We start from the raw sequence: 13,767 nt of genomic DNA, 5'->3' as shown, positions 1-13,767 counted from the left end.
TATTAATAAACCAAGTTGATGCATTACTAAAATTTTTACCTTCAAAGTGGAATGAGATAATGTTAGGAAGAATATAAATTTAGGTTTTGAAATGTGATAAGTTCTTACTTATCACATTTGAAAGATTTATAGACATACCAATATTGCAGAGTCATAGTGTAAATACTGTAGTTGATGGTCTGTTAAATCATGATACTCAACTGTTGATAACTAACATTAGTACGCATGACATAAATAAAAATAAATGGAAAAATGCAAGGGTAATGAATGAAATGAGGATGGAAAAAATTCAAGAAGTACTTGCAAAAAAGAGTGAAATTGTTAACACTAAAACTTGGGTTTCATGAAAACTGTAGTGTATTGTTTAACCAGCTATAGATTTCTTTTAATCTATTTTCCTGAGAAATTAACCTGTGAAAGAATATTAAATGGTCTTAAACCCTGGGTTCCAAATGGAATCAGAGCATCATGCACAACTTGATAGAAACTTTACTTGTCAAAATGTAACCTAATCACATCAAAGTACATAGTAACACAATGTTTAAAATTTGTAGAATTCAAAACAGTTATGACTGGTTTAGATATGTGCGATCATGATCAGATATGTCTGTCTTCCTAAACTAGTGCAAACCACTAGTTTAAGTTGATTTGCATGTATTATACAGGGCATCCATAATGTGTCTTTACAACTTAAGAATTTAATCTTTTAAAGTTATAGTAGATATTAATAACTGGTTTTCAACATGTGATAAAATAACTCAATAGGTGTTTGCTTTCACATTCATATGCATCATTGTGTGTATCCTTAGTAGTAATATAGGTAATGTCTAGTTTCCATTTCTCTCCACTTATACACTTCACCACCTCCACAGTGATACATTGAATGCATTTGCAAACGCATGCCTTGAAGTTCTGTAGCTGTAACCTCTTATGTAGGTGTTGTGCACTGTTGATTGTCTTATTTCCAGCTCTCTGGCTGCTACACACACAATTTTATGAGACTCATTGTAAATGCCTGCCATATCTTGCCGCACAGGCATCTGAAATGTATGGACAACCCATCTCCTTTTTATGGATAACACTACTGATTTCCATGAATGATGTATGCTAAGCCGGAATAGTTGGTTGGTATGGTGGTTGCCTTCCATACTGTGTTCAAAAGTTATGTTGCACTTGGGTACTGGATATTGTCTGTATTAGCCAGGCCACACATTTATGAGGTTTGCAAGTTGAATTTTGTATCAAAATTGTGTCACCTGGAAGGTAAAAAACCTATGAGTTATCTTACCATATGCTGAAAACCATTTGTTAATATTTAGTTTAGTTTTAAAGTTATTAAAGTCTTAAATCATAAAGATAATTTGTGGATGCCATGTAATTTTATTAATTTTTACTAGTTTTGATGGCATTCATCTTGGCTACATACTTGTTAAGGAAACTATCATTGCGAATATCAAAATGTAGGTATTTTCAAGAAAAATAAGCTATGTACAAATAATCTAGCAGCTTCTGCAGAAACATGATAATAACTATTTGAAACATAGTGAAACGTTAGACAGGAAAAACATATCCAAAATATGACAAAATTTTTTATTTAATGAACTGATCAAAGATTGCATCATATTTGCTGATACTTTTAATACCTCTTATCTTGGAAAAGCAGACATTTTAGATCTGAACGCTACCTCAGTAAACAGTCTGCTATTTCTAAGAAAACTATTCCAAAATAAGCCTGACAAAATTCAGCTACATTCTACATCACTGATATTTTCAGTATTATTAACTCCCATAAAATAAATATTCAAAAGGTTACAGTTAGATCAGAAGTAAAATATAAAATGTTGTTGGACTATGGGCCATTAAAACTGCAACACCAGGAAGAACAGCAGGTAATAAAATTTTACCTAGTGTGTGTATTCAGTATACTTGCTGCTTGAATAGAATGAGATGGAGCATTCTAGTTTGCAAGATAGGAAAGTGAGACAGACCTGGATTGAATCCACATGCTGGATTAATGACCGTGTCTGGTGAACTGGTCAACCCGATTGTGAGTTTTAGGCAGTTTCCCACTCTTGTTTAGGCAAATGCTGAACTAATTGCCACTTTCTGACTCATAAAACATGATGCACAAATATTTCAAATATGATCACACATATCAATGACATATCACAGACAGGTGGTGCACACAACTTCCCTCTCTTAGGTAACTGGCAACTGTGGTGACAGAAAGGGCATCTGGCTACAAACTTAAATAAAATAAAATTGCCAAAATTTTAGTAAAGCACTGCTTTCTTAGATGGGATAGACACTAAAGAAAAGAAAAAGACAACTTGGTTTTAAATTATACTAGGAAAAATACATCATTCAATTAGGGGGTGTATAAGGTGCTCCTCAGGCAACAACAGTGATTATAACCTGACTGGTTTTCAAGTTAAAGCAACCTTGTCTGCCTCATATGGGTATATCATCACTATACCAGAGTTCATCAACTATAGTAATAGTATTTGTATGTTGATGTGACAATCTCTCAGTGATTCATCAATGAGTGAGAGATGCGGAGAACTTGCTGGCAAGGGTGACAGTAGAATACCCTGACTCAAATTACGTTATGTGGCTGTACAATCCATCAGTATGTGTATCCTCTTGGGCTCAAGTCACAGAGGACATTTGATATTCAGTGTGGTGTTGAGCTTATGGACCTCCTGAACCCAACAATTCCATAGTAGTTTGAAGGTTCTGAGATCCCAACCACTATGATCAGCAATATTGAGAACAATAAACCCACAGTCTTGATAGGTCATGATACTGCTGGTGTCTAAGTCTTACTCTTGCCAGCCTTCTTACACAAAAAGCAGCTAAAATCCACACACAGTTCACAGCAAATAGTGAACTATAAAATTTTTGCAAGACAAAGCACATAAGATCCAGCATTTGTCATGAAACTCCAAAAGCTGTAAAACTCAGTTAGCCTAACAGTGAGATACAGAAAGTAGAATATATTAAATCTTGGGACTTCAAATAAATTGCTGCTTTAATTGAAAAACCCATACCCCAGAATTAATTACAGAAGTGGCTCGGTTCAGCTACAGTTGCAGTACTTGTGATCACTACTAAAGTTGATTTAAAAATGAAGAAACTATTTTATTTTTAAGGAAACTCAACTTACAGTGGTACTATATGTAGAACAAAGAAGATAATTATACTAATTATATTTCATGTTTGTTTTAGGACATCCAGTGAAGTTATCTTGAAAAAACTCACATTTTGGCATCTGCTTCACAACAAATATATTCATAAGTACATTTTGTTGGTGTCAGTCTTTCCCTTTTCTTAAAAAATAGAGCAAAGCATGAATACACTACAAGGACCAAAAGCAGATTCTGTGAAGAATTCATGGGGTTAACTTTAATACTGTAGGATCCTTCTAAATGTTTTACATGTGCACTACACATCAAAGGCTACCCATGTGCATTTCTCTGCATGCACTTATCTCATGCTGTATATCTGGAGGGGCAATCCCAGCTGTGATGACAAATAGCTAAAATCACCAAAATTGATCAAATTCCAGGGCTTGATTGACTCCCTATCGAATTCTATAGCAGATTCATGGCTGAGTGAGCCACTCTTTTAACCAAAATTTACTGTAAATCCATTCAAACAAAAAAACATGTTCAGTAGTTGGAAAAAACCACAGTTCAGATTTGCCTATCAGGAGATTAGAGGTGAGCCATAAAACCACTGTCCAACATCCTTGACATCAGTTTGTTTTACAGTCTTAAAACATATTCTTAGCTCAAATGTAATGAGGCAACTTGAACAGAATGTCCTCCCCCATGGCAACCAGCATGGATTCTGTTTGAAATCCAATTTGCACTGTTCCAGCATCACATATTGAAAGCTATGCATCAAGAGAGACATATTGATGCCATGTCTTTGGATTTCTGAAAAGCATTTGTCTCAGTGCCATACCTACATTTACTGTGAAAAGTATGATTGTTCATGGTATCCAGTAAAATTAGCGTCTGGATTGAGAATTTCTCACTAGCGAGGATGTAGCATGTTATCTGGAATGGACAGTCATTGACACATGTAGAAGTAACTTCAGGGATACCCCAGGGACGTGTGTTGGAACCCTTCCTGTTTGTGTTCTGTATTAAGAACCTTACAGACAATATTAACAGTAGCCTCAGACTTTTAGTGGATAATACAGTTGTTTATAATGAATTACACATATAACGAATTACATATATATTTAGTAGTGCTGTATTTACTCGGATAATTAAAAGTTTTAAGATCTATCTGTTATTTCCTTTCAAAACATGTAAAATACATACCCTGCACACACAATCTCCAGTCTAATTTTTTGGGTATACAAGTTTTGATTTTTAACTTTTGTTTAGCTGCATTACATTACTATATTTAATAGTGCACATTTATATTAGTGTTCCTCATGACTTTTGTGATCTGTGGGTAATAGAATAATACTCTTATTGACTAGATAAATTTTGCAAAAACTATTGTAAACAACCATGAGTGAGAAGTGTTTGAGCTGCCATGGGAAAGTCAGTTCTGGGGTTCTGTGCAACTGTTATGGCAGATGGTTACATTGGGCTGAATGTAGTGGCATGGGAATCTGAGAAGTAAGTGGGTCTCTTCCATAGTATTGCAGATTATCTTCAAGGGATAGGAAAATGGCAAAACAGGAAGGGAAGATTAGAGCCCTTAAGGCTGAAATGGATAGTGCTAGGGAGGAACTGATGAGGTTAAGGGGGGAAGAGGATGAAGACAGGTGGGAAGTGATAGCAAGGAACAGGGCCACAGAAAGGGAACAGTATCAGACAGTTTCATCATTGGCATAAACAATAGATTTGCCTTGCTACCTCAGTCAGCTAAGGAAGTGGCCCAAGTAGATGTAAGTGTAGTTAGCACTCAACAGACTTTCGTTAGGAAACCAACTATTGCAAAAAAAGTAGAAAGTAGGAGGAAAGTTCTGTTCTTAGGTAGTAACTACGGAAGAGATGTGGGCCAGATCTTGCAGGAAAAATTAGGTGACAGATACCAGGTTACAAGTATTTTCAAGCCCAGTGTATGTCTTAGCCAAGTGATAGAGGATGTAGGATCATTGTGCAAGGGTTTTACGAAACAGGATCATGTTGTGGTAGTGGGTGGAGCAGGAAACAGTATTGGTAAGGATCAGGGCTACAATATTGAGTGTGACCTGGTAAAAATAGCATCTGCAATGAACCATACAAATGTTGGCTTGTTTCCTGCTCCCATGCGGTATGACTGGCCACAATTCAACACCTCTGTCAAGAGGGTCAATATGGAGCTACTTTGTCAGGCATAGGTTTGGTTCCTGTTGATGGGTCTTCACAAGACATGACCTGCATCTCAATAGGAAAGGTAAGGGTAAACTGGCTGGGATGATAGAAAAATCTATAGTGGTCGGGGGGGGGGGGGGGGGGGGGTCACTGAAACTCATGGGAGTACTTTTTCTTAGCCTAAGATCAGTGTCCAACCATCCTACATTGATTGAAATTAAACTTAATGAGAAGTTCAGAGAGGCAGGTACTAGAGATGTGAAAATATCACAAGATTCTCATAACAGTACAGTGAAAAATAATGTTAGTATGTCACAAGATTCATATAAAAGCTCAGTGAAAAATAATGTTAATATATTGCATCAGAATATCAGGGGATTAAAAAACAAAGTAGATGAGCTTCTTGTTTGCTTAGAAGATTTAGAAACTGAGGGTGGAATAGATGCACTATGCCTGTCTGAACATCATATAGTCTCAGGTATGGAAATGGTAAATGTAGGTAGATGTAAGCTTTCAGCACATGTAAGCAGAGACACTATGGAGAGAGGAAGAGTTGCCATATATGTTGAAATCAGTCATAGTGTGAAAAATTTGGAAACTATAGGAGCATGTGCATGTGAGCTTAAAGCAAATAATGGCACTTTTGTAATTGTAACCATGTATGGGTCCCCACTGGGAAATTTTCAACTGTTTTTGAAAAACTTGAATTCTTTGTTGTGCTACCCATCAGACAAAGGAAAGCAAATTATTGCTTGTGGGGATTTCAATGTAGATTTTCTGAAAGAGTCTGATAGAAAGCTTGACCTTGAAGTATTACTTGGTTATTTCAATTTTACATTGGTTATTGATTTTCCTATTCGGGTGGTACATGAAAGCAGCACACTGATAGATACCATTTTCATAGGACAAAATAAACTTAATCAAATAAAAATTTTTCCTGTTACGAATGGTCTGTCTGATCATGATGCACAGCTAGTTTCAGTATAAAACATAGCTCCAAACAGTAATTCAAAACAGTCCTCCAAAATAGTACATTCCATTTACAATTTAACAATGCAAAATTTTAGGGAAAGCTTGCAACAGTTAGACTGGGATGAGGTGTTCAGGGAACATTATGCTAATTTAAAATTTAACCTATTTCATGATACTTTTGTGAGTACATTTGAAAACAATTTCCCTAAGAAAACAGTGAAATACAGTTGTAAGAAACCAAGCAAAAAGCCATGGCCTACTAAAGGGATAGAAATATCTTGTGAACAGAAAAGGGAAAAGTATCTTATAGCTAGGAAAAGTAATGATCCCAAAACAGTGAAACATTATAAAAACTACTGCACTGTATAAAAATTATTAAAAAGTCCAGAAGTATATGCATTATGTCTGAGATTAGCACATCTGATAATAAAATTAAAACAATTTGGAATATTGTGAAAAGGGAAATGGGGCAGCTGAGAGCACAGCAAGACTGTACTTCTATCAAACACAATGAAAAGCTTGTTAACAGGAAGTCAGAAGTAGAAAACATTTTTAGTAATAATTTCTAGGTGTTATAGAGAAAATAGGGTGCAGCTATTCATTAGAAAATGCAAGGCAGTATATGGAAGAGGCAGTACCTATGCAATTTGATAAAATTGAATTCAACCCACCTCTGCTGCTGAAATTAAGAAAATAATAAATTCACTCAAAAGTAAAAGCTCACATGGAATTGATGGCATTTCCAACAGAGTACTAAAAGCTTGTTCCCAACAAGTAAGTGGGATTCTCAGCCCCATGGTAGTAGCTCACTGAAACAGGGCATTTTTCCAGATAGACTGAAATGTGCTGTTGTTAAACCATTGCATATAAAAGGGGATAATCTGATGCTAACAACTACTGCCAAATCTCACTTCTGACAGCTTTATTCAAAACTCTTGAAAAAGTAATGTATTCAAGAGTAGCATCACGTATTTATAAAAATGAGGTACTAACAAAATGTCAATTTGGTTTTCAGAAATGCTTTTTACTGATCAAATATTAAATGCAATAAATAACTGGACATCATCCATTGGGATACTTTGTGATCTCTCAAAGGCTTTTGATTGTGTGAATCATGAATTTCTTCTAGATAAGCTTAAATATTGTTGTATGAGTGGGACAGTGCACAAATGGTTTAATTTATACTTAACTGTAAGAATTCAGAAGGTTGAAATTAACAGTACAGATAGTCTGCAAAAACCAGCAGAGTCCTCTAACTGGGGAGGTATGAAAGGTGGTGTGCCACATGGTTCATTCTTGGGTTGCTTATTGCTTTTAATATATATTAATGACTTGCCACTCTAGTCATGAAGATGCAAAGCTAGTTCTTTTTGATGATGATACATCCTAGGTGCAAGAATCAGCTGAGGAAATTGCAAAAAATGTCTTTCAGAAAATTATTAAGTGGTTCAATGCAAATGGACTCCCACTAAATTTTGAGAAAACACAGTTTATACAATTCTGTAAATGTCATGATAAATATAGACCATGAACGAAATTCTGTTGCTAAGTCAGAATAGTCAAAATTTCTGGGTGTGTGCATTGATAAGAAATTGAATTGGAAGAAACACATCGATGATCTACTGAAATGGTTAGGTTCAGCTACTTATGCTATTAGGGTAATTGCAAATTTTGGTGATAAACATATCAGTAAATTAGCCTAGCATGCCTATTTTCATTCACTGCTTTCAGATGTCATCATATTTTGGGGCAATCCATCATTAAGAGAGAAAGTATTCATTGCACAAAAGCATATAATCAGCATAACAGCTGGAGCCCACCCAAGATCACTTTGCAGACATTTATTTAAGGAACTCGGGATATTCACAGACCGTTGCAATTCATATATTCACTTATGAAATTTGTCATTAATAAACCATCCCAGTTCAAAAATATCAGCATAGTGCATAGCTACAACACTAAAAGAAAGGATGATATTCATTATTGTGGATTAAATCTCACTTTGGCACAGAAAAGGGTGAATTATGATGCCAGAAAAACCTTTGGTCATTTGCCAAATAGTATTAAAAGTCTGACAGATAGCCAACAAACATTTAAAAACAAATCAAAAGAATTTCTGAATGACAACTCCTACTCAATAGATGAATCCTTAGACATGAAGTAGTACCTGTAAAAAATATTAAATAATTAATTATTTTGTTTAAAGAATACTTATGTTAAAGTGACACGTTCCACATCATTACAAAATGTCCTATTCATGATCTATGGAACAAGGATTTATGTATGTATGTAATTACTGTCTGAAAATAGCTGAACAAATAATCAATTATTGATAAAATTATGTAATTGGAAAGATAAATCAACTTACCAAGTGGCAGCAGAACACATACATAAAAGACTGTTGTGATTGGCAACCTTTTTGAGCCAGTGGCTCCTTCATCAGTCAGAAGGGTTGAAGACGAAGGAAGAAAGGTGAAGGAATAGGACAGGGAGGAGTAATAAAAAGGGTAGATTTTGGGAAAGTCACCTAGAACCACAGGTCAGGGGAGACTTACCATATGGGATGAGAAGCAAAGACTGAACAAATAATCAGTTGGAATCAGAGTCGTACAAAGCTTGGCAGCTTGCATTCAGTGTCCGAAAATGTAGAACTGTGTACTTCACAAAATGAAAAAGCTACTTTTCTACGACTGTAATATCAATGAGTCACACCTGGAATCGACCGACTCCTGCAAATACCTGGGCATAACACACTGTAGGGATATGATGTGAATGATCATATAGGTTCGGTTGTGAGTAAAGCATGTGGTAGACTTCAGTTTATTTGTAGAATACTCGAAAAATGCAGTAAGTCTACATAGGTGGTTGCTTACAAATCATGCATGTGGCCCATTCTGAAATATTGATCAAGTGTGTGGGACCCTTAGAAAAGGACTAACAGGGAATATAGAAGATATACAGAGAAGGAAAGCACAACTGGCCACAGGTTTGTTTGAGCAATGAAAGGGTATCACAGAGATGCTGAAACTCACAGACTCTTGAACATAAATGTAAACTATTATGAGAAATCCTACTTACAAAGTTTCAAGAACTAGCTTTAAATGATGATTCAAGGAATATACTACAATCCCATATGTATCAATCCCACAGGAATTATAGCATGCACAGAAGCATTTAACAGTCATTCTTTCTGCATTCCATATGCAAACTGAATGGTAAAAAGATCTAATGATGGATGCAATGGGCTGTACCATCTGCCATGTGGTTTACAGTGGTTTACAGGGTATGGGTGTAAATGTAGAAGGAGTCGTATACTGGTAAATGAGTGCACATGAATTCAGATACCAGCTAGAGCTTATTAAATGTCTTATAGGTAATGTTGTCGAGTTCAAGATTGAATTTAATAACTTTATGTTGATCACCACCTACTCCATTGAAGATTGCTATGACAGAAACTCTTAAAATTTTAAATTGTTATACATGCAATTATTATTAACGTTGTGATACAGATACAATATTATTTAATGATGGTTATGCATTGTCTTGTAATTAAATCAAATGTACATCCATAACGTCTTTCCCCATCCCAGAAGCTCCCATCTGTGAGGTACATGGAATTTGACTAATGTTCTGGTCAGTGTGCAATGGAACTGTCAGCAAGGTTTAAGAAGCTGGGTATTCGAAGAAGTGGGAGTCATACTGATATTACCCTTTGGCCATAAAGATTACAACAGTTTTAGACTAATGAGCTTGTGCCAAACATCTTGAAGTCAAATAGCTTACTGCAGTAATACTTGCTTATTTTATAGTGCAGTACCACTTAGTTTGTAATGACCCGAAAAGATATTGTGAAAAATTGAAATTGTTTTATAATAAATATAAAATTTGGAGACAGAATTTTTAGTCAGCTGGTGAACGTTTTAGCACCAGTGAAAACACACATAAAAGTACAAAAAACTGATCTATGTTTCAAAAGTATCAATTCCTTTCACAGGTTCATAAAATGAATATCAGTTAAAATTGTGATATCAAAGGCTGCTTATTAGTTAATGTCTCATTTTGGCAGCATATTCTCATCATATATGCTTTACAGTTACATCCACATTAGAGATTCTTTTGGAGTATAATAGGTCTGTTTGCTCAGAGTGCCAATGAAGTTATGTACTGAAATTTATCCATTATTGCTAAAGTGTATTTGTATGACACAGTCCACAAGAGTATATGGAACACTAAGATTTGACACAAAATAACTTGAATGAAACTGTTACTTCTTTTAAAAGGCACACAACAAGCATTCGAGTGCATTTTTGTGACTGAACCTCACAGAACATTTGGTACTATTGGGGGAAAATTAACTGGAATGCCATGGGTTTAATCATTCAGGACTCTTTATGGCAGAAAACGATGTGGCCAGCATAAACAGTGCAATCAGCTTTCCTGCAAAGTTATGCACAAAAAAATTCACATTGTATTAATATTTATTCACTTAGCCTTAAGAACACAGGAGAATACTATGAAATACTCCAGGAAAACATTGTTGATTAGTTACTGGTCATTTGTACTTTCAGTTGATATATTAAATGTCTACACATAAATCTAATCTATTTTACCTGGGTCATTTATATTAGGCTTTGATATTCCTGTAGAAATCACTCATCTTTGAGTCAATGATGAGTAGACAATCCTGTTTATAATATTATTAAATAAAATAAGAGTAATGCCTCATTATAAGTTTTGGATCTACTTAATGGCAATCTGTGATATATTATTTATTTGTTCAGACAATATCTTGACTTTGGTGGGCTGTATGACAGAGAGAAATTGTTCTGGAAAGAAATTCAAGATGTTGTTATTATAGCAGCATGTGCACCACCTGGAGGTGGAAGGAATCCATTGACTCCTCGATTTGTGCGCCATTTTTCTATGCTGTTTATTCCTTCACCTTCTGAGTTCACACTGAAAAATATTTTCAAGGTAAAGCTTACAAAATTCCTTCTAAAGAATTTACAGTCATGAAATGATAACTTAAATTTAGTTCAGTATAAGTATGTAGTTAATTGCTTTACAATATGTTATATTTACGGATGGTCACCTGTCTCGATGACGCTAGTTTGTTTTCATGACTCTACTTACATGCACAGTATTTTAAATTCCTTAACAAAAATTGTGTCTGTAGTTGGAAGAGAGTACAGGTTACATGCATTTAGAAGAAGGATACTAGAAGTAATCCACAAAACTACCATCCTGTATCCTTGACATTGAATAGGTTTAGATCTTAGAACATATTCTGAGCTTAAACATAATGAGGTATTTTGAACAGGATGACCTATTCCATAGCATGGGTTCCAAAAACATCAGTCATGTGAAACCCAAGTCACACTTTTCTCACATGACATACTGGAAGCTTTGGGTCAAGACAGTCATGTGGATGCGGTATTTCTTGATTCATAAAAAGCATTGATTCAGTATCATATCTACACTTATTAGCGAAACAATGATCATGTTAGATGCATGAGACATATGTGATGCATAAAGTTTTGTTGTATGGCAAGTCATTAACAGATGTAGAAGTAATTACAAGTGTGCCCCCAGGAAGTGTGTTGGGACCCTTGCTGTTCATGTTGTACATTAAAGACATTGCAGACAATAATAGTAGTAACCTCAGATAAGCTGCAAATGCTGAAGTTATCTATAATGAAGTACTGTCTGAAAGAATCTGTGTAAGTACTCAGTCAGATTTTGATAAGATTTCAAAGTGGTGCCAAGTTTTGCAACTTTCTTTAAGTGTTCAGAAATGTAATACTGTGCACTTCACAAAAAGGAAAAACATAGTGTTGTATGACTACAATATCAGTGAATAAAATAAAAAGAAACTTCCACATGGGAAAAATATATTAAAAACAAAGATTCCAAGACTTACCAAGCGGGAAAGCGCCGGTAGACAGGCACAAGAAAATAACACACAAACACACACACAAAATTACGAGCTTTTGCATCCGGCGGTTGCTTCATCAGGAAAGAGGGAAGGAAAAGGAAAGATGAAAGGATGTGGGTTTTAAGGGAGAGGGTAAGGAGTCATTCCAATCCAGGGAGCGGAAAGACTTACCTTAGGGGGAAGAAAGGATAGGTATATACACGCATGCACACACACACACACACACACACACACACACACACACACACACACACACATATCCATCCATACACATACAGACACACAATGCAAACATGTGTATCTGTATATGTATGGATGGATATATGTGTGTGTGTGTGTGTGTGTGTGTGTGTGTGTGTGTGTGTGTGTGTGTGCGCGTGCGCGCTCGAGTATATACCTATCCTTTTTTCCCCCTAAAATAAGTCTTTCCGCCTACGTGATTGGAATGACTCCTTACCCTCTCCCTTAAAACCCACATCTTTTCATCTTTCCTTTTCCTTCCCTCTTTCCTGACGAAGCAACCGCTGGTTGCAAAAGCTCGTAATTTTGTGTGTGTGTTTGTGTGTTATTTTATTGTGCCTGCCTACCAGCTCTTTCCCGCTTGGTAAGTCTTGGAATCTTTGTTTTTAATATACAATATCAGTGAGTCACAGTTGGAACTGGTTAACTCATATAAATACCTATTAAGCATGTAGTAGACTCTAGTTTATTGGCAGCTTACTTGGGAAATTGAAATCAGTCTACAAAGGAGATTGCTTACATATCACTTGTGTGGCCCATCCTAGTATACCCATATGAAAAAGGACAAACAGGGAATGTTGAATGTACAAAGAGAAGGGTAGCATGAATGGTCACAGGTTTCTTTCGATCCATGAGAGAGTGTCACAGATATGCTGAAGAAACTGTAAAAATGGACAGCAACCACAAAGTGTGATGGGGCTTGCTCTTTCAGCATCTTATATCCTCATGGCTGGCATAAAATTGGAAAATCTATGGTGAGCAGCAGACAAATGTCAGTTGGTTGGGGCACTCATGCAGCTTATAGCATTTCTAACATGAGTCTCAGCAGCACCATCCTTAATCACCATGAAGGTGACAGTCTAAATGAGTGTGGGATGGTGTTTCCTCAAAGACGTACATGACACCATAATTTCAGTTACTCTAACACCCACATTTATTCTTCACTAAGCTCAGCGAATATTAATGGTGATTTGTATATCAACTGCTAAAATTTTTCAGTGCACTGAACAATACCAACTTGTACAATCACCAATGAACAGTCCAATAGCAAAGTTGAACATTCCAGTTCATGAGTATGCAAAGCCCTACTTGCAAAAGCACTTGTTGTATGTGCACTCCTTTATCTGTTTCCAGTAACTGAAAAATTTTGACTCCCATACTAGAAAGCTCAACACTGTACTGATACAAAAAAGTAATGACAGAATGATTTACTAATATACTCTTCACAACTCTTTCTTTAAATTTTGTAAAGCTTCCTCACATTCTGAACTCCAATTATACACTACAGTCTACTTCAGT

General features: G+C 35.7%; 1 protein-coding gene across 1 annotated transcript in view; it reads left to right on the top strand.

Annotated features, from left to right (window-relative positions):
• LOC126365881 (dynein axonemal heavy chain 6) overlaps nt 1–13,767 on the top strand; it is a 1,020,408-nt gene that overhangs the window by 517,093 nt on the left and 489,548 nt on the right. Inside the window, exon 38 of the mRNA XM_050008578.1 lies at nt 11,075–11,267. Coding sequence (XP_049864535.1) covers nt 11,075–11,267 — 193 coding nt within the window. The remainder of the gene's footprint in view (nt 1–11,074; nt 11,268–13,767) is intronic.

The sequence above is a fragment of the Schistocerca gregaria genome, chromosome 4 (genome assembly GCF_023897955.1).
Source record: "Schistocerca gregaria isolate iqSchGreg1 chromosome 4, iqSchGreg1.2, whole genome shotgun sequence".
NCBI classification, from domain to species: domain Eukaryota; kingdom Metazoa; phylum Arthropoda; class Insecta; order Orthoptera; family Acrididae; genus Schistocerca; species Schistocerca gregaria.
Note: the sequence above shows the minus strand (reverse complement) of the source record. Positions and strands in the feature narration are given on the sequence as shown.